This window comes from Rhamphochromis sp. 'chilingali' (assembly GCF_963969265.1).
Source record: "Rhamphochromis sp. 'chilingali' genome assembly, chromosome: 4".
Classification (NCBI taxonomy): Eukaryota; Metazoa; Chordata; class Actinopteri; order Cichliformes; family Cichlidae; genus Rhamphochromis; species Rhamphochromis sp. 'chilingali'.
This window is the reverse complement of record NC_137948.1, coordinates 21,716,106-21,736,294: the sequence shown is the minus strand read 5'-3', so window position 1 is coordinate 21,736,294 and position 20,189 is coordinate 21,716,106. Positions and strand designations below refer to the sequence as shown.

The window sequence follows — 20,189 nt, the reverse complement described above, 5'->3', positions numbered from 1 at the left end:
AAGACATGTTTGGGATTTCATTTTTAAAACTCTTTGTGGGAACAACTGAATATGAATATTATAATCTACATTTTTAAAAGCCATCATTACCCTTTAAAAACATGCAAAGCGAAGTTTGCGGTAGGCCTTATTTGACTGCTGGAACAGTCCAAATCAGAACTGCACATGAACTGCTCTTCCCAAGAGATCTTTTTTTAAATGTGTTTGTTTTTACCTCCTTTTGTGTATTTAATTGAAAAAGTATACAAGAAAATGTACATCATAGATACTGACAGTAATTTATTGTTGGAGTGCGAATTACAATAGATTCTTGCACAAAACTGTAAATACTGAAGACCAGCGCTACAGTTTTCGTAAGCGGTAATCACTGGAAATCGCTTTAGCTGATAGCAGCACCACATCCAACAATCAGGAGCGTCTGCTACGCGCGGATACAAAAAAACAGAAAAAGACACAGAGCTCGTGCACGCATCCGAGCGCGTTCCCGTTTTCTGCTGCGCACAGACAGCCGGTGCGGAGAGACGGTGAGGGAGGAGAGGCTGCTATTACTAGTGACAGGAACGGCAGCGAGCACATACAGTCTGGAGAGCAGCTGATGCGACAAGGTAGGAAAAAACCACCAGAAAGCTCCGTGTTGATATTTACCGAGCTGACGCTCAGCGTTCGTCGCAGATGCGACGCAGATTGAACTGCTTCTGTTTCAGCGCGATTGCGGTGTCCTACAGCCGGACCCAATGTCCTCTCTCTATCTGTGTGTGCTGTTGTGTGTCCGCAGATGCTGAGCGTCGCCTTGCTGTGTGTGTACGCCGTCGCCTTTGGACACGTCTCCGCTCGCTCCGAGAGCGGCAATTTTCTGGATGATAAGTGGCTCACGGGGAAATGGGATAAATTCAGAGATGTAAGTAACATTTCAGGCTTATATTATTATCGCCCCCACCACCCCAACTCCACATTATCTCATTTACGCCCCGCTCCAGCCCCCCTCTTTTCTCTCCCTCTAGCCACCCTCATTGGTTTGTGATCACGCGCTCCTCGTTTTGTCGTTGTGTCCAAGCGCCGCGTCACGGGGCCCGTTGTGCCGTTTGTCACACGTTCATCAGCCGCTCCGCTGAGACAGTAAATACACTAATAGCGATGCTGGGATGATCCTTGCCTGTGAGTGTGTTTCCGCGATAGCAGTCCCTGCTTAGCAGAGATAGCCGAGGCCTGTGCGAATCACAAAGGCGCAGAGCAGTCTGTGAGGCACCACAGAGTCCCCCCAAAAAGGGGCCTAATTATAATAAGCAGGTATGAGGAGAGAGTCAGCAGCAGCAAGGCCTAGATGAACAATGTAGAGCGAGTCCACTTTAAACCCACACACCGTGGGTCCCTGTGGGAATATTAAAGGAATATAACGCGATGTGTTGTGCGCCTTTTGGTCTCCTCTTTTAACAGCTTCTTAACTAGCTGACTTCAAGAAGGTGCTGTCAGCCACGATTAACCTGACGTGGGTATTTAGGGCCACTTAGTGAAGTTAATGCCGCCACTGATTGTCATGGCACATACCAGTAGCCTCTGACCATGTGGTCCTGCTGCCAGGCTGCATGCATATGTCCCATAAACAACTGTCATTCTTTACAGTAATGGAAATACTTTTTTTTTTTTACCTTGAGCAATACTTAAAGATTTTTTAGCTTGTAATTAAAGGCATAACATCTGTATTATACAGATAAAAAACTGGAAATAGTCCAATAGAGTTTAGGTGGTGTGTATTTGCTAAAAAAAAAACACGTCTTCCCTCTAGGCACAGATTAAATGGCTCCACACCAGGACTGATTTGTGCAGGCTTGAACTTGTTCTCACTCACAAGATGGGATATATGAAAATAAGCATGTCTGCACATAACAGTCTTTATGTACTGTACCTCAGTGACTGAAAAACAAACAGATTTAACATGATAGAAAAAATGTACTCCAGCTCTGAGTGGTTTTACCACACTGCTGAACAAATGCACTGGGAATTGTTACCTGAAGGTCCTTGACGTGTTTGATATCCGACAGAGAGGCAGAGCAACAAAAGCGCAAGTGAAATGTATTTATTTTATTTTTTTTTAAAGCTAAGAGAAAGTGCTGTTTTTTATACACGGCTTTCTATGTAACTTGTACTTATTTGTCTCACTTTCTCTGCCAGTCACACTTGTGTGAGATCCCATCAGCTCAGGTGGAGCCATGTGATACATTCAGGTCCAACTATTGAACAGGATTTGGATTATCCAAATAGAGTGTCAGAACCAAGAAGAGAGGAAATGTGATTAACTGCGCACCGTGTGCTATTTAGGATGATCTGACATCCTGAGCTACAAGAAGGCGGTAGAAAGAAAGTTAGCAGAGCTTTGTTACTGTGTTAATGCATAAGAATTGATAGATAGATGGACAGATAGACAGGTGAGAAGAAGCGGCAGAGTAATGAGAGTGGAAAGGAAACATGAAAGCATGTAGAATGATTGTCGGTGAGCTGAAAGCTTCGTGTGCATTCACATCTGTGTGATTTAACCTTGAGGCTCAGCAGGCATTAGAGTTAGAGGTGGAGTGCAAAAGTACTGAATGCTCTGTATATACATGTGTGCCTTTCATTTCCCGTTTTAAGGTTGTGTCCCAAATTGTCTGTCTGTGTGGTTTTGTTGTTTGTTTGTTTTTTCTTTTTTGCACTGTTGCACGCAGTAATGTATCTGTGCATTTTATAAAGCAGCTATGTTCAATCTATTCATCTTTCCTTTCGGATATTTTGTATGCATTTCAACACTGTGGTTGAAATCCAACAATCCAAATATAGGTCCATTAAAATCGAAGTTTTTTAAAAAAGAAATAAAATCATATTCAGTGCACCTATCTGGAACTAGATGAAACACATGTGTTGTTAGGCTTGCTGTGTTTGTAGATCATTAACACCTGTGCAGTGCTTCTGGAGTCTAATTTCCGATTCTGTTTCTGTGCTAATGATGATGCACTATAGTTAGAGGTGATGGCAATTTGACTGATATAGTCATGCATTAAGGAACACAATCACTTCAGCAGCGTCACGCTGCTGTCACATACTGTGTGCACTCGCTGTACAGAGGTTAGAGCTCGAGGGGCCAGCAAGCAGCACAGGAAAGCTGCAACCGACTGTCACAAGACATCGAGCACAACTTGTGAATACATATGAACTTTGTTTTGGAGACATGGCCTACATAATGTTTCTATACAGGAAGTGGTTACATCAGCTTTTTTTAAAGTTGGGGTTTCCCCTGCAGGGATTCAAAGACTATTTAATTAAAGTCATGTGATTGCAATGCATGAAGTTGTCTTTTAACTGTTCCATAGCTGTCAAAGATTCACAAAGGACCACAAATGAAAAAATATTCCCATAAGACTTTGTCAAATGACCAAATAGCAGGCTAGGTTATCTTAAACATTTTCTCTAACTTTAAATGTTGTGAGTGTTACAAATCCTTGTGTGCATCTGCAGTTACGCAAAAGCCACCCCGCGTTTCTTTACATTGTGCTACCAAGGATCCAGGCTTTCTTGGTTTTGGTTTTTTTAATGGTCTTGACTAATAGTTCTTCAGTCTTTCTGGTCTTTCAAAGTTTTTCATTGGACATTGGCTGCTTTTTCACTCATTTTCAACCTAGTCCCTGTAACTGTAAAATGTTTATATTTTATTTGTTAGTTTGTTTGTTAACACTGACCTATGAGTCAATCAATTATACAAAAAAGCACCTAACTCGAGGTTTGAGCCAGTTGTATCTACAAAGCAAACGACTTAGCAAAGAACCGATTTTCAATTGTATGTTTAAGCACTTTGTTAGTAGCAGCCTGTCGTAAAAACAGAGAATTTGCTCCTGTTTCTTTAGTTGAATTTATGAAAAATGCCAAAGATAACTTAATTTGACAGATATAAAATTGTATTTTTGCACCAACAAGGTGAATTCCAAAGAGACACTAGCCGACAACTTGGTGTGTCACAACAGGTGTGCAGTGTGTACTTAAATAAATTTGAGGAAACTGTGGAAGACAAATGAAGACGTGGCAAGCCTTAAAAAGAATCTACAGCAGATGAACAGTATCTAAAAGTTATGAGAGATACATCTGGCCCTGCAGTTGATCCATCTGTGTGGGATCATCTTGAAAAATAAAGCTGGTCATACCACACAATGACTTTCAAGCACGTTAGAATTGTACAAATTATTTTTCCTTTTCACTTGTAAGTTTACCTATTTCAGTAAATCTCTGCACCAATTTCCATAAAAATGAAAGGTGATAAGAGGTGGCTGAAGTTAATAGCAATAAAAACAAATGGAACAAAGTTGAAAATAGTTTAAAACAAATTAAAAGCTAAAAAGGATTTTTTTTTAAATAGTGAAACATACACAGTTCTTCCACCAGTGCACTGGGATTCTGTGCACAACTTTTTTTTCCTGTGATTTTCATTTTATATGTCAGGCCTGTATTTTTTAAATTTTTTTTTATTGTTTTTACATCTTTCAGCAAGAGCCATAAGTGGGTTTCATGCTAAGTGCACTATATGGGATTTTGGCCACTGGTTAACTGTTAAGTCCTGTTAGGGTGGCTGTGGAGGCCTGGGGCTGTCTTATTCAGCACTGGTGCCATCTCAGTTTTTAGATATTCTGCTTCTCTTGCTGGACCTTGGCCTGCTTGCAGCACTGGCACAGAGCGAAGAGACTGTTAACAATTGGAGGAAAAACACGATGAGTGATGCGTGATGACATTCACGCCAATTTATTGTGCGGTATATTATAGGAGGAAAATAACATCCTGTGTAGGCCACTCTCATAAGAGCAGATTATACCTTTTTGTAGTCGCTCCTGTCTCTGTGTTTTCTCTGTGTGTGTGTGTGTGTGTGTGTGTGTGTGTGTGTGTGTGTGTGTGTGTGTGTGTGTGTGTGTGTGTGTGTGTGTGTGTGTGTGTGTGTGTGTGTGAGAGAGAGAGAGAGAGAGTCCTACACTGTTTGTGTGTAGGAAAGGTACAGAGCTTCAGGCGTTTTCCGCTTCAAAGCACCTCAGTGTAGATTTGTATGTGTTTGCGAGTGCATGCATGCGACAAGCTTGAGCAAGACGAGCAGAGCTGGCACAGTGAAAAAAATGTACATATTTCTCCTGTTAGACATCAGAAGGAAGGTAACAAGGACAGGAAAGGAGGTCATTAGGATGCAATTAGAAGCACCGAAATCAGATCTGGGAAAATGTGAAGTAAAGGTGAGAAAAGCGGTTGTCGGAAGCAAGATAGTCACTAGGAAATGTTTCTACAGGCATCCGGATAAAACCGCATCAAATCGATACCCACAGCAGCAAATTAGGGTATTAGCCACATACTGTTGTGTTTGCATGATTTGGTGCACATGAGGAAAAAAAGGCTGTTAGAACCATGAGGGAGAGCAAAGAATAGAGGTGGAAACAAATGGAGAGATAAATTGAAAAGTTGCCATTTTCGAGCACACTCAGGAGACCTTTAGGTCTATTGTTGAATTTTAGGTTTTCTGTGTTTTTTAGGAAAGTGGGTGGCGGGTTGCATGTGCACTGAAGTGCATTCTTCCAGTTATTTGATGTTTTGTAGTGCTGACAGATTCTGACACTGCAGTCAGGGCTGTGGTGATAAGTATGTTTGTTTGCAGAGCTGTCTGTACATGGACGTGCGCTCATGTGTGCGTGTGTGTGAGTCCGTGCTTGTGTGCATGCGTCTGTTGATTCCATTAAGGAATCAGACCGCAAGCACTTTTGTTGTCTTGACTGGTCCAGAGGGCCTGGCCCTATAATGCAATGTTCTCATTATTCAGTCTCCACAGTTTGCACTGCTGGAAGGGGCACATCCTGAACAGAAACAAATACCTCACTATATGGCTTCATCTCTGCTCTGTGTCTTTTCCTAATGCTAAGGAAGACCTCAGATTGTGTGTGTAACTCTAAGCAAGAGAAGCAGATGCTCACCTTTACCACAGCGTTTTTTATTATTATTTGAAGCTAGAGACACACGATGTGAAGAGTACCAAAGAGTCTGTAGTGAAGGTCAGAAGGATTAACAATAAAGGACAAGATGGAGAAATTAATTAGAGCTAAGAAAGAGCAAGAGTTGACCCTATTCCTCCACACAGCAGGCAAGGAAGCGAGACACAGGGAGACACTCTTGACAGTTGAAGTCGTGTTTTTTCATAATGGGGATGTTGGGGTAAACAGCTTCAGTTCAACAGTGTAAATAATTCTACATCATTGTCACTTATAGACTACAAAAAAAGTAAAATAGAAGCATTTGCTTTGCCTTCATACATTTAGTATAATTGGTTTAAGTCAAGATACAACATTTAGTCATATACTGCAGGTCAGCAACTCTGTCGCTGTGAGCAGTTCTTTCATTGGTCCAAATACAAGCAAGCAAGCAAGCAATTTATTTATATAGCGCTTTCAGATCAGCCACCAGCTGAACACAAAGTGCTGTACACTTGACATGCCAAACATGATACATTGAGCATGTTAAAAAAATGAGAAAAATAGTAATAATAATATAAGATAAGTAAAACATATATATATAAAAAAAACACACACATTTAAAACAATAAAATCAGCACATTAGATTAAAACAATAAAATCAGGGTCAGACTGTGTCATAAGCCAAAGGGTAAAAATGAGTTTTAAGACGTGTTTTAAAAGTGGACAGTGAAGGGGCCTCTCTAATAGAATAGAATAGAATAGAATAGAATAGAATAGCCTTTATTGTCATTGTACAGAGTACAACGAAATTGGAGTGCCACTCCCTTGGTGCAAGTTTCAATAATAAATATAAATGTAAAATATAAAAAGTACAAAAAAAACAATCGTAAGTACTCAAACAATAGTATGTACAATATATACAGGATAGCAGCATTAATATAATGACAGTATGAATAGCAGCATAATATAATGACATATATGATATAATGTGCTGGGAAAGATTGTTCCACAGATTAGGAGCAGCAATAGAGAAGGCCCTGTCCCCTCTGAGCTTTCTCTTGGACCTGGGTACCTCCAGGAGCAGCTTGTCAGCTGACTTGAGAGACCTGGGGGGTGAGTAAGGATGCAGAAGCTCAGAGAGGTAAGTTGGGGCAAGACCATTTAAACATTTAAACACAAACATGAGAATTTTAAAATGAACTCTAAGATATACAGGCAGCCAATGGAGTGAAGCCAGGACGGGAGTTATGTGCTCTCTTTTACGAGTTCTGGTTAAAAGTCGTGCAGCAGAATTTTGGACCAGCTGCAGACGAGAGAGAAGATGCTGACTAACTCCACAATATAGTGCATTACAGTAATTTAAACGACATGAAATAAAAGCATGGATTACCGTTTCAAGATGCGGCCTGGATAAAATAGGTCTTATCTTTGCCAAGCGCCTTAGATGATAAAAACTGGACTTGACAGTACCCCTAATTTGACTATCTAATTTAAAATCACTGTCCATCTTAAAACCCAGGTTTGTAACAACAGATACAAGCCGTCTGCAGTACTGTGTGCTATGATTGCTAAAAATCTTAAACAAAACTTAAGATAATCTTAAGTGAATCTATACAAGTGAACTGGAGTAAGATGTTAGAAAAACAGTGCAAACTTGTCAAGCACATCCAAAGTAGATAATTTGGAATAGCACACTGCAGTACTTCATATTTGTAAAAGTACACTCATATTACCAAACGTCCTGCCATGCCAGAGCTGTAAAGCTCAACTTGGCTGTCTTCTTCTTCTTCTTCTTCTTCTTCTTCTTCTTCTTCTTCTTCTTCTTCTTCTTTTTAAACTTCCTTTCATCTTCATTTAAGTTTTTAACGTGTGTTTGGTGGAGCACATTTGTCTTTGCTGTTGTGTAGTTTCTCACTGTGGCCCAAGCAATAACTGCTTCATAACTGTAGTTACTCTGGCCTTCCGCTGTCATTGCTTTTTCACAATTCATCTCTCGCCCGTCCAAACCACTGCACCACATCGCATTTCTCCATGTACAAAGTGATGTATGGCCAAAATATATCACAGCAGCACAATTAATCTGCTCTGTACGAGGGAGAACGCGAGGAAACTGTGTCCATAGAAATCAGAGGCCACTAAAAAAAATGTTTCTTTGAAGCCATACACTCATACCTAAACTTATTTATGTATTCTAAGTGAAATTATGAGTAATAGAAGTAAAGACACATGGCTTGTTATTTTCGTTTTCATTCATGTATTAATGTGCAGCAGACTGATGCGCGAGCTAGTTCACATTCATAATGTCTAATACTGCAAACGTCATGCTGTAACTTCTTCTAGAGAGACACTTAGCAAACCCATTTCAGAAAAGTGGCCTCCAATCACAGTCACATGCTGAAGAGTACTGCACAAAGCAAGCACGGCTTCACTGTTTTGCATTTGAGTACGCAGAGGAAGGTCATCATTAAGGAAGGCATCTCCATCAGTACTGTGGGAGTTTTTCACTTTGTGCTTTTAGACTTCAGCTTTTGAAATCTGTGGGATGGGTTTTTTCTGTTTGTCCAGCTGTGGCCACAACAGCACAGGGTCAGGGTTTTTTCCAGAAGCAACTTCTGTTTTCCAAGTTAAAAATTTGACATTATGGGGGTTTTGGGGGGCAGAGGTTTTTCCTACTTTGGAAGTCAAGTTGAGCCCATTGATGTATGAGGCGCTCTCATAGGTCCTGGGACAGTTTCTGATGTATTCACAGGTGGTTTTGTCATTCTTGTGTTGTGGTTCTGCTTTAAATGACTCCAGTCATAAATAGAACATGAACGACTTCCTAATCATTCCTCATCCCATATTTAGAGAAGAAGAAGAGCCTAAGGAACTCCACAGAACTGAACCATCAGTGCATGATTTATGAATTTCCAACTACAATTTATCACTAAATTCACAAGGAGAGTTTTTGGTCTTTGTGCATTGTAGTTGTGCTGAAATGAGTCGTTCTTATAAGATCTTTAAACTATCTTTCTGATCCGTGGCATGGAGGTCAGTGGTTGCTTTTTAGACTTTAGAGTCATTCGAAAAAAGGACTTGGGTGAATAATTGGATTTGAAATTGTCTCTGTGTTTTCAGCTGCATTGCCATTATGTTTAAAACACAAATCCCTTGTCATAATTGTATTTTGTCATTAAAACTCTGAAATTAGCTCTAACTGCTAACAGTAAATTTAGTTTCATTTGTTGCTTTTGTTCTTTCTGGAAAGTTTGTAGTTTGTAATGATTGCACTGGAAACTCTAAATATGACAGTTTTATAAATGAGTTGTGTTTTTTGATTACTGTATGCAAACATCATGTATGACTAAAAGGTTCAGTGCTAGTACACACATATGAGAAAAAACATTAATCTTTTGGATTTTTGGTTTATTCCTTGTAACGGATGTAATCTCCAGTAATGTGTGTGAGTGTGACTGAACGTGGACGACAAACACAACAGAAAGCAGGCAGGTGAGACGACAACAACGGGTTACCATTGTGACAGAATCCGAGAGACCGCGGTGCGGTGTTGGGTTTGAATGGATGCCCAGAGACAGAGGGAGAGACCAGACAGTGAGATCTTTGACCTCAGCAAAACAACACAGAGCTCACAAGTTCTTAAGCTCCTTTTACATTTGCATCATAAGCCAGCGCCCGCTGGGTGTGTCTCCATCTTGGCCTTCTATTAAAAGCTGGCAAATTGCTCACCTCTGCGAATTCCTTTTTTAGACTGTGGGAACATTTTCACAGGCAATGAACCGACTCATTCAACTACACCGAGGAAGATTTTAATAGAGCAGAGCATTTTGTAGGATGTTAAATATAAAAATGAATCACAAAAAACTTATATTTTCGGGTTATATATTTTTATCTCTGTAAGGCTTCTCCTTATGCAGAGAACATAAAAAAGATCTCTTAGTTTGCAAATTTTTATAGAGGTGCTCTTATGATACCACAATTTAGCTTATTTGTTAATCATCCTTTTTATTTCAATCATATCCAGTTACTAACAGCAATTTTACACAACTTAAATGGTGCAAAGCTTCACCAGCTGCACCACTATAGCACTGTCGTGTAGAAGCATGTGTTGCATGAAACAAATTTCTCTTTTCAGTGATATGAAGAAGTATAAAGCACATGCACTGACACACAGTGAGACAAGGACATCTTTTATCCACGGAGAGCTACTTTCATAACATCGATATTATCGTGACAAAATCAAAGCATGCTCAATGATACCGGATGACACTGTATGCTTGTGTGTGTGTGTCTCCAAGTGCTAAACCTAATCAGAATTAATTCCTGCCTCTCTGTTTCCGTAATGCTTTCTCATAAAGGAAGTTGAGGTTTGTATGACTCTTTAATCTGTAGTCTGTGTACGGTGATCATGTGTAGTGAAATATTTGCTTAATATGTGATCTGAGCAGTATTTTCATGATATGTTTCAGGAGCCTGGAACATGGACTCCATCCAAGCCCTTTGATCAAGGTGGGTGTGATTGAGAAAGAGTCAGAACTGAAGTGGCTGTGTTAGTCCTAAAATAATCAAAATAAGAGCACGGAATAGTCATAGCTATATATTTACAACTTGGCCCATGTGTTCTTTGTGATTAGGAAATATAGGAGGTAATGTCAGGCAGGTTAAGCTTGTAGAGACTCATTTGATGAACATTTAGCATCTTCGTCAGTCTGCAGACATATGGTCAGATTTGCTAAATGTGATCAAAATAACACGTGAGTGCAATCCCAAATACAAAAGTTGTGCTGTTTCCTAAACACAGGCACATTCAGTTCACTTCGATATGAAGTGCAAAAAATAACATAAGAATAAAAACATTCCACATTAAATGTTGATGCAATTAGAAGTAAATTGTGTGTCACAAAAGTTAGTAAATCAGGTTTTGTACTTGATTTAAAATATCTTCCTATATTTTTGCACCTTGAGAAAAGAACTTCTAGAAATACATATGCAACACAGACAGTCGCAAAAAGTTCGCACGTCTAACACACACGATCGTGTCACTGCACCTTCTTTTTAAAGTGCATTAGTAAGTCGGACCCTTGATGTATGCATCGATCTGCAGACGTAGTGTAATATGAACTGGTCAAAGCAGGAAAAAAAAGATTAATACACTTTCAACAGTTTCCTGTTCTTATAGAAGTTGTCACTCTGTTTGGCATCCACCAGCTTGTTGTGCAGGTTGATACAAGCCATGCTCATATCCAGTGTATAAATATCATCATGGTGGCTCTTTCTTATAAAACGAGATTTTGAAGGTTTTACTTGTAAGCCATCCCCAATTATTTTAACCTCAGCACCCAGCTGAAAAAAACAGGATGATTTCCTGTTCTTTTATCTTCTAATGTCCCATTGTATTACTGACAGTGCTAAGCTCTTACACACATCGAGGCACGTCAGGACATGAACTCTCACTTATCGCTGTATCCTCAAACGCATCCACACACACAGACATGTCAGGCAAACAATAGCATTAGATAGTGTGTTGGTGGGTGGAGGCAGGATAATCTTCCAAAGCTGCTCAGGGATTACAGTAAGGTTCTTTAGCGCAAAGGTCATTCACAGACTGTTCTGGGAACAGCTAAGGGCCTTAGGTTTTGCTCATAGGTGACTCGCTGAAAGCTGACACAGGGTCAGAAGCAGCTAGCTTGTCTTTACTGGCAGGGATCATACCGTCTGCTTCAGATTCAGATCCAAAATCAGCCCCCACCTTTAGTGCCATATGCCTCTCTGCCTGTGTGATCTGACAGTAAATCAGTTTGAGGATCTCCACAAGAGCACACATATAAATGACACTCAACGGATGCTGATGTAAGATCAGAAGTAGCTTCTAAAACCATTTCCATCTGTTTTTAGCTGCAAGGATACTTAACGGCATTATGGCTCTGAGTTTAGTGTGGGAGACACGTGGCCAGTGTACTCTGTGAATAAATACCGACTCAAATAAACACACGCAAATGCACTTCAGCTTTAAACAACTTTTCACGTCACTGAGATGTGAAAGTGAAAAGAAGCACTTCGTTTAACTATGAACCATTGATCTAGATTTTGAAACAACAAAAAGGAAAAGCTAACCGTTGCTCGTAGTATTACGAATTATTGGAAACTGTAAATAGAGAGGCTATAAATGTTGCATACACATGTTAAAAAGCATGTTTGTGTATGTCTCTTCTGTATTTTTAGGCCTTGATCCAGCCAAAGACCCTTGTCTGAAAATCAAATGCAGTCGCCACAAGGTGTGTGTGGCTGAGGATTTTAAGACTGCCACTTGTGTCAGCCAGAGGCGAGTTAGGTAAGAGTGCACACACACACACACGCTTGATATTTTAACAAGCCTGTGTGTCCAGCTGCCCCTTATTTTTCTTTTCAGATGTTTCTGTTATGAAGTGGAACATGAATGAGAGAGAATTTTGGAAAAAAATAAAAGCAGAGTTTTGTGTTTTGCATTTTTTTTTTTTGTTCTTTTAATGTATGGGGCATAATAAGTAGCAGCACCAGAGGGGCTGCTGTTCTCCTTCTCTTCCAGCTGGTTTACTGGTTTTCCAGTCTCTCTTGCGACTGTTGTGTGACATTACAGTTTGGTCCAATTACCCGCAGCACTGGTGCTTTCTTACAATGGACCCAAAGTCCTGCCAAGTGATATGAATGGGCTTTGTACGTGTGTGTGTTTTTCTGTCTAGGACACTGCAGACTGGGCAGAGGACAGTAACATCATACTGACCCCATTTCCCATTCTTAGCAACAACACAATTCCCACTACAGTGTGCAAGCAAATCAGAAAATAATCACACACAAATCCTAAATCCTCGTCTCATTTTTTTGAACAAGACAATCCAGCACAGATCCAAAATGCTTAGAAAAGATTTAGATTTAAAGGAAACTGGGAGGGTGGGCCCGACGAGGCACTGTGATGAAGGCATCATTGTTAAATGGGACTTCATTTGACATGTTTTAACACTCAGATATTCAGTGATTGTGAAAAACAACAAGTCTTTTCAATCTTCTCTCCAGCTTTAAAGATGCCAATCTGTACCAGAGTCCAGGGTCAAAGTGCACACCGTGCCCCGTGGTTCACCCCTCGCCCGTATGTGGAAGTGATGGCCACACCTACTCCACCAAGGTGCCTGCACACACAAACACCCATAAGTCGCACTTTTTTCATTTCCCCCTGATGAGACATGCATCCTGATTCTGCTTCCTCTTCTGCCTCGTCCCTTCTGTCTCTGTCGCTCTCAATCAGTGTAAGTTAGACTACCAAGCATGCATCACGGGAAAGAAGATTACTGTGAAGTGCCCTGGCATGTGTCCTTGTCCCTCTCAGCTTGAACAGAGCTCCGCAGAGAAGAAAGGTACACAGTTTTGCACACTTGAATGCACACGCTGCAAGCCTGGGTGGGGTTTGCCACGGTGTTCAGCCCCATCTTTATTATAAAACTCCTGCCCTGGTGAAGGGTCGTTGCGATAGCTTAGAGTTTCTGTGCCATAGCTGACTCTTAACTCCTGGTGTCCATGAGGAGGCAGGAGGACATTAAAGTGTCACTTTCCTGTCATTAATCTTTAGTGTCACTATTCTGCAGTGTGCAGCGAGTCGGAGCTGAAGGAGGTGGTGAGCCGCCTGAGAGACTGGTTCAGAGTGCTGCATGAGAATGGCAACCACAAGAGGGTCAAGATCCAGAAGCCAGAGAAGAACAGTGAGTAGGCTGGCTTTAGTGACACACTCAGTCATAAACAAAAACTCTTAATATAGCCACCCACTCTTTTTGATCTCCCCCCACCCACAGAGTTTGAAGTTGGGACATCAGCTATTTGTAAGGACCCCCTGGGTTGGATGTTCTCCCGGCTGGACACTAACTTTGACCTACAGCTGGACCAATCAGAGATCAGGAGCCTCTATCTGGACAGGAATGAGCCCTGCTCAGATGCTTTCTTCAAATCTTGCGATATAAACGCAGACAAATTTATAACCAGCTCTGAGTGGTGCACAGGCTTCCAGAGGTACACAGGTAAGGACACACCTGTTTTCTTTACTGTAACACTGTTTGCACTGAATAATGTGCTGAGATCTTAGTGGAAGAAACACAAGGACCCAGTCATATTAGTTTGCCGAGCTTTATTTGGAAAAGACATTTACATTAAATTAGTAAAATGATGACCTCAGCTGTCCGCTATTGCAAACATGGTAAAGATTCAATTTGGTGTTCATGCTCACTTTTTCTTTACAGAGACAAATTATTAGCAACCTTTGAAATGCATTTTAAATTTTACCACCTAAATAAAGTGGTTTATATTATTTAACCTAGCCGTTTGCTTATGAACCTGCCTGATGGACTGATTTGTGATGTCTGTCCTGCTGCGTCTTTATCGCTTTAATGTAGCAGTTTTACTTTGCTATTCAGTCTCTTCTGTCACTTTAGCAAGCCATAATCAACTGAAATTGTGCAAAGGTTTGAAAACAAGATCTAAGTTTTCAGTCTCAAACTTCTACAGATATAATAATAAGAGAGACCTTGTATTCAGTCGCAGCAGCCTTTTTTTCTCAGCACTGGATATTATTGTAGTCTGTACAGCACAATAAAATGCAAAACAGTGTCATACAAAAAAAATGCATGAAAAACACATTTGTATGAAACCAGGGATGAAAACTTGTTTTGGGGTAATAAAGGGAGACTATTTACCCACGAGTCACAGGAGGTACACAAACAAGCATCGATATGAAAGCACAAAAGCAGACAAAGGAAGGAAGATTTACGCATTCCCAGAAAAGCAGACTTCTGCAGTCTGTCAACAGTGTGTCCCTTGTCGGTCTCTTTCAGATTCCCCATGCAAAGCAGAGCTGTCCATTATCAACAAAAAGCAAGCAGGCAAGAAGTTACTCGGTGAGACGCACGCAGAATCACAAATACGCGCACAAACGCTGTGCGGCCTGAACTCATGGTGTGTGTTTTGGCTCGCTCCTGTAGGTCAGTATTTGCCATCTTGTGATGAGGAAGGTTACTATCGGACCCACCAGTGTCACAGCAGCAGCGGCCAGTGCTGGTGTGTGGATCGCTATGGCAACGAGGTGGCTGGCTCACGCACTCATGGCCCTGCAGACTGCGGTAGGCAAGACATCCAAGCGTGTCAAGTGTGTGTGTTTAAGAAAATGAGAGACACACAGCATGATGGGAAAAATTAAGGGAGAGGAAATAAATCACAGATATCAATGTAAGCTCATGAAGCCTGTCATCTGTTTCTGTTCATCAATTTGCTGGAGGCTGGATAAGAAGATCGTTGCCACTGCCATAGTATTTAGCTACATCCACCAGCTAGGTAGTTTAGCTTAGCACAGCAACTGAAAAGAGGGGAAACCTAGCGAGTGCAGCTCTTTCAAAGGCAACAAAATCCTCATGCTGTTTGTCCCGAAGCTCGATTTTTCTCACCTAAGCTTATCTCCACACTATTGCTTTAAGTGTAAGGCCAAATGAAATCTGTTTTGGGCAGTCATGGTGATATCTTTGGCTTTGACTCCAAATGTGTGGCTGCATCACACAGGGAGAGAGGTTCTGGTCCATAATATTATGGTGCAGGCAAAGATAGTCCACTGAACCAAATTTCTATCAGAGTCAGTGGAATACATTCACTATGTGACTGTAAATAACAAACAGAAGTAGCCATAGTGAGGTCACACATTGGTTAATGAGTGTTTTTGCTCTCACAGTAATAGCTTTTTGAAGTCAGACAACTCGAGCACAGGGCAGCTCTGTCTGCAGCTAATCAGATTAATTGTGAACATGTCAGTCACACAATTGGGTATAAAAAGAGGATCTTAAAGAGGCGTAGTTTCTTGGAAGTAAACATAGGCAGATGTTCACTCAAAAAATGCTTAAGAACTGATGCAGCATTGCAAAGAATAGTGGTATAAAATTCTTCCACAAAGATGTGAGAGACAAAGTCATACAGAAAGCATTTACTTTAAGTTACTGTTGCTAAAGGTAGTTCTACAAGCTGCTGAATCACTGGATGTACTTTGTTTTTCTCAGGGGTGCGTAGAGTCCTAGGAAAGCTTTCATTTTCATGACTGTATAGATTACATTTTTCCTATAAAAGTATCAGACTTTATTAGATACAAAACTGGGTTTCCTTCCTGTTTCCAGGTGTGATTTTGGAATCTTCCGGAGACCTTGGCAGTGGAGACTCGCTGTTCACTGATGACGATGAAGACTCGTTTGTCCTCAATGACCAGACCGGTATGGATGATGAGGACATTGAAGATGAGGATGATGATGACGACGACGAATACCTGTCATAAATTTAAAAAACAAGAAAAAAAAGAAAAAAAAAAAGAGAAAACTGTTTGTTTGGTCAAACTGCACGTTTCTAGGTGACTCCCCGGGCAGATACTTAATCGTAATAACAGCCTATGGACTATTCTCTGTGTATTGTTTGTTCATAAGTTAGAAAAAAAATCAGTATTCCTGGAAAAAAGTTTATGATTTCTGTTCCTGTTTAAGTATAAAATATGAGTGGTTCATGGCACTTGTTCACTTGTGTGTCAGCCAACCAGAGAATATTATAAGGACTAATCGATAACCAATCCACTGCGTTGGATTTGGTCACATGTGCAAAGACCTTTCCCTTCATTGGACAGTCCGTGTCCTCCAGTCTGTGTCCTGTCTTTGTGCACCACTCCGATGCCCGAGTGTGTTGATGCCAAAGGCACAATGTTAAAGAGATTCCCCCCCCCCCTTCTTCATTCCTCCATCTTCTCCCCTGCACCCACCTCTTTAATCCTTATCAAATGTTCCTGTTGTATAGGTGGGATGTTGATGATGTAGATAAGAGAATATTGCACTCTTTAGGTTTCTTTTGATCTTGATTTGTAACTGTGACTGTAACTGTGTGGAAAAACAAGATAAGAGTTAGACATGCTTCATTAGGAGAATTAAGGCAAAAAATAAAACCAACAAAAAATGCCAGTTGGATAACAATCAGAAGCGACGTGCTAGCTGTTTTCAATGAGACACAAATCAAATGCTCAGCAACAAGGAAAGACAAATTACTATGTGGCCGGTGGTGGTGTTGGTGGGGTATTACTGTTATCTGGTTTCTGATCCACTTTAGGATGAATACAGAAGATGAAGCAGATTTGTCTTAGCATGTCCAATACTGCGTGATGTTGTTTTTATTGAACCCGAGGCCAAACCTTTGAGGAATTCAAAAAAAGTTGTAAAGTGGTTCAGCCACAAATCCATGTAATTAAAACATGTTTATTGACCTTTAATGGGTTGATGAGCACAAAGAAAACTGCTGAAAAATTCTTTAAAAGATAGCGTGCAGTTGATGTTTTTGCATTTTCAGATACGAGTCTCTGACTTAACGTGTTAGCACACAGAGTAACAGAACAAGTCTCCTGCACAGCAGTAACAACGTAGATCCATGCAGGTCTGATGACATGATATGTTGGGCGAAGGTTAAAGGGGAAAGGTGTGCCTTGTAGTGGTGGTCGAAGTCGGGGAAGCATGCTTTCTGGACTGACTTAAACGCACCGTTACACTGCATAAGAGCGGCTTCACTGTTAAGCCTGTATACTACTTGGACTTTGGTCTGGCATGTGTTTTGGGTCTCTCTTATGATGGTGTTACTTAGGCCATACTTCAGATTTTCTGATTTGTTACATAGGATAGCTAGAATGTAGATAAGCACAGAGATGCTTAGCAGTTAAGGCGTAAAAACACTTAGATTCTGCTGGTTTTGAAAATGTTTTATATATTATACACTGGCTAGAGGAAGCTTTGGTTTAGACAGCTTTATATGAGAAGACAATGTTCATCTTACAGTGTTTGCTTTTACTTTGTTTCAAAAGCTTAATTTGTATCTGATCTGCTCTAAACTACTTATTGTGTGTCAGGGTTGAAAACTGAATCTGATCCCAGATGTGTATTGTCGATAAGTCACGTGACTGTCTATGCAGACCCGGGATCACCTAAGCTCCTATGTTAATTTTTATTGATTAGTCTGCCATTTGGCTTCATTTTGGATCAAATATCTGTTGAAATTCCATGTTAACACATTAAAAGTGCCATGTAACTGTTTTTTTTTTCTCCATCTCTAACTTTTGTTTTTTGCTCTCCTCATTCGCTCTAACATGGAATTTCAATTCACTTTATGAACCTGGAAAGCATTTCGGTCTTAAAGTGTGCCGTTTCATGAGTGTAACAACGTGCAAATCATTTTGATGACCTCAGACACTGTAGACACTCTCAACCAATCACACACTGTCATCACAGCTCTGATAGTGTTTAAAGGTTATGATACAGATGCATTTTTTTACAGTCTATGTATGATTTGCTGAAATAAAAACTATATTGACCAATTTTGTCATCATCACAAGTGTTGCAGGACAAGAATCTGCGCAGAAAAGCTCTTGTTTCTTTTTGAGAACGTTTCTGTTCTCTATTTCTGTTCTCATATTTGGGAAAAGAACGATACTGCTGAGGCTTGTATGTGTGCAGGAGGATTGGGGCCACTAAAAACAAAAGGGTAGCATAAGAACTGAAACAGAGAACAGAAACATTGTCAGGAATAAAGAAGTTGTGGTGGGGTTTTGTTTTGTTTGTTTGCATATTTGTTTTTACAGTTCTGACATCATCTTAGCTTTTCTAGCACACTCACAGAATTCTGGAAAACAGACCATAGGATAAGGTTCGGGAAAAGCCCGAATATATTGAATAAACCTGGAATATATTGAATCAACCTCAAATATATGAAATAAAAGTCTGAATATATTTTCTGTCCTGCGACAAAGAAATGGCTCTATATCGAAATTACTTTGGTGTGACTCCCCATCATGCATCAGGTTTTTTGACCTTTTCCTTAGATTAAAAAAACACAAAACCAAAAAAAAGTTTTAAAAAATTCTGAAAAAACTGGACAAGGGCAGTTTCAAACTGAAAGAACATACCATATCTTCCCCATTTCTGTTCTTAAATTTAGGAAAAGAAATGTGTTGCTGAAGATTGTGTGACGTTAGCGCAAGTCAAGTGAAACACCCAGTTGTTGAGCAATCTTTTCTGCAAAATATGTCCTGTTCTGCATTTTTCCTCATCATTATTCAGAGCAAAACTCCTTTTAAATTACTGTATGACTTCAGCTCAGTACATGGACACTAGGGAACACGCAACACACTGGAGTTGGTCTTCCTGTTAATTTAGTCAAGGTTGTAAGGATCTAGAAAGAAAACAAAATTAAAAAGCAAAAAAAAAGAGAGATTCATTACCCATTTATTACAAAATACTGGCTGCGCTTCACACACACACACACACACACACACACACACACACACACACACACACACACACACACACACACACATATATGTATGTACATTGATCAGGGTGCCCATGCTGACTCGTGTCTACCACTAAAAGCACCAACAATGGGCTTGTCAGTATCAAAACTGGACCACGGATCAATGGAAGGTGACCTGGTCTGATGAATGACGTTCATCGTAACATAATTTACCTGGGGAACACTTGGTACCAGGATGCACTATGGGAAGAAGGCTAGTCAGCAGAGGCAGTGTGATGCCTTGGGCAATGGTCTGCAAGGGAACCTTTGGTCCTTTACTTTGACACGTACCGCCTACCTAAGTATTGATGCAGACTATGTTCACCCTTTCATGGAAATGGTTATCTATCGATCGATCGATCGATCGAGAGGGTTCATGTTTTTAAAGGGGAGATTATGCTCGAGGATTTTTTGAGAATTTGTTTTTTTTTCTCAGAATTCTGACATTAAATTCAGAATTGTGCCGCAGAATTATTTTTTCTCGGTAAGCTACGACCACGGTGAGCTACGACTTTTCTCAGAGTTATGAAAAAAAAAAAAAAGCCTGAACCAAATTGTTTTTTGTCCCCCCAGTAGCTTTAATCCTCCCTTGTAAGTGTGGTAAAAAACACACCGCATTCATTCATTCACCAGTTCATTATTTCTCCACATTTTAAGCAGCACAGCTACTTTTGGATGATGTCATAAACAATAAAAGGACACAACATGTGCCATAAAGTGTTTATCCAGGACATGAGAGAGAGCCAACAGCTGTCAAGAGTGACACACACAATGCAGTACTGCATTATGTAGGAGAGAAACAGGTGAATGTTTCATGAGTCACATCACACCCACATTATGCACACATGCATACATGCAGAACATAAA

The 20,189-nt window shown here is 40.4% G+C and overlaps 1 protein-coding gene across 1 annotated transcript; it reads left to right on the top strand.

Annotated features, from left to right (window-relative positions):
- The first annotated feature begins 467 nt into the window (after positions 1-467).
- Positions 468-18,735, top strand: spock3 (SPARC (osteonectin), cwcv and kazal like domains proteoglycan 3). The gene is made up of 11 exons (XM_080879777.1): positions 468-605; positions 776-898; positions 10,427-10,466; positions 12,180-12,288; positions 13,008-13,116; positions 13,237-13,345; positions 13,574-13,687; positions 13,778-13,999; positions 14,810-14,872; positions 14,957-15,094; positions 16,130-18,735. The coding sequence occupies exons 2-11, from the start codon at positions 776-778 to the stop codon at positions 16,282-16,284; spliced, it is 1,182 nt and encodes a 393-aa protein (XP_080735903.1). The 5' UTR covers positions 468-605; the 3' UTR covers positions 16,285-18,735.
- Positions 18,736-20,189: the final 1,454 nt, after the last annotated feature.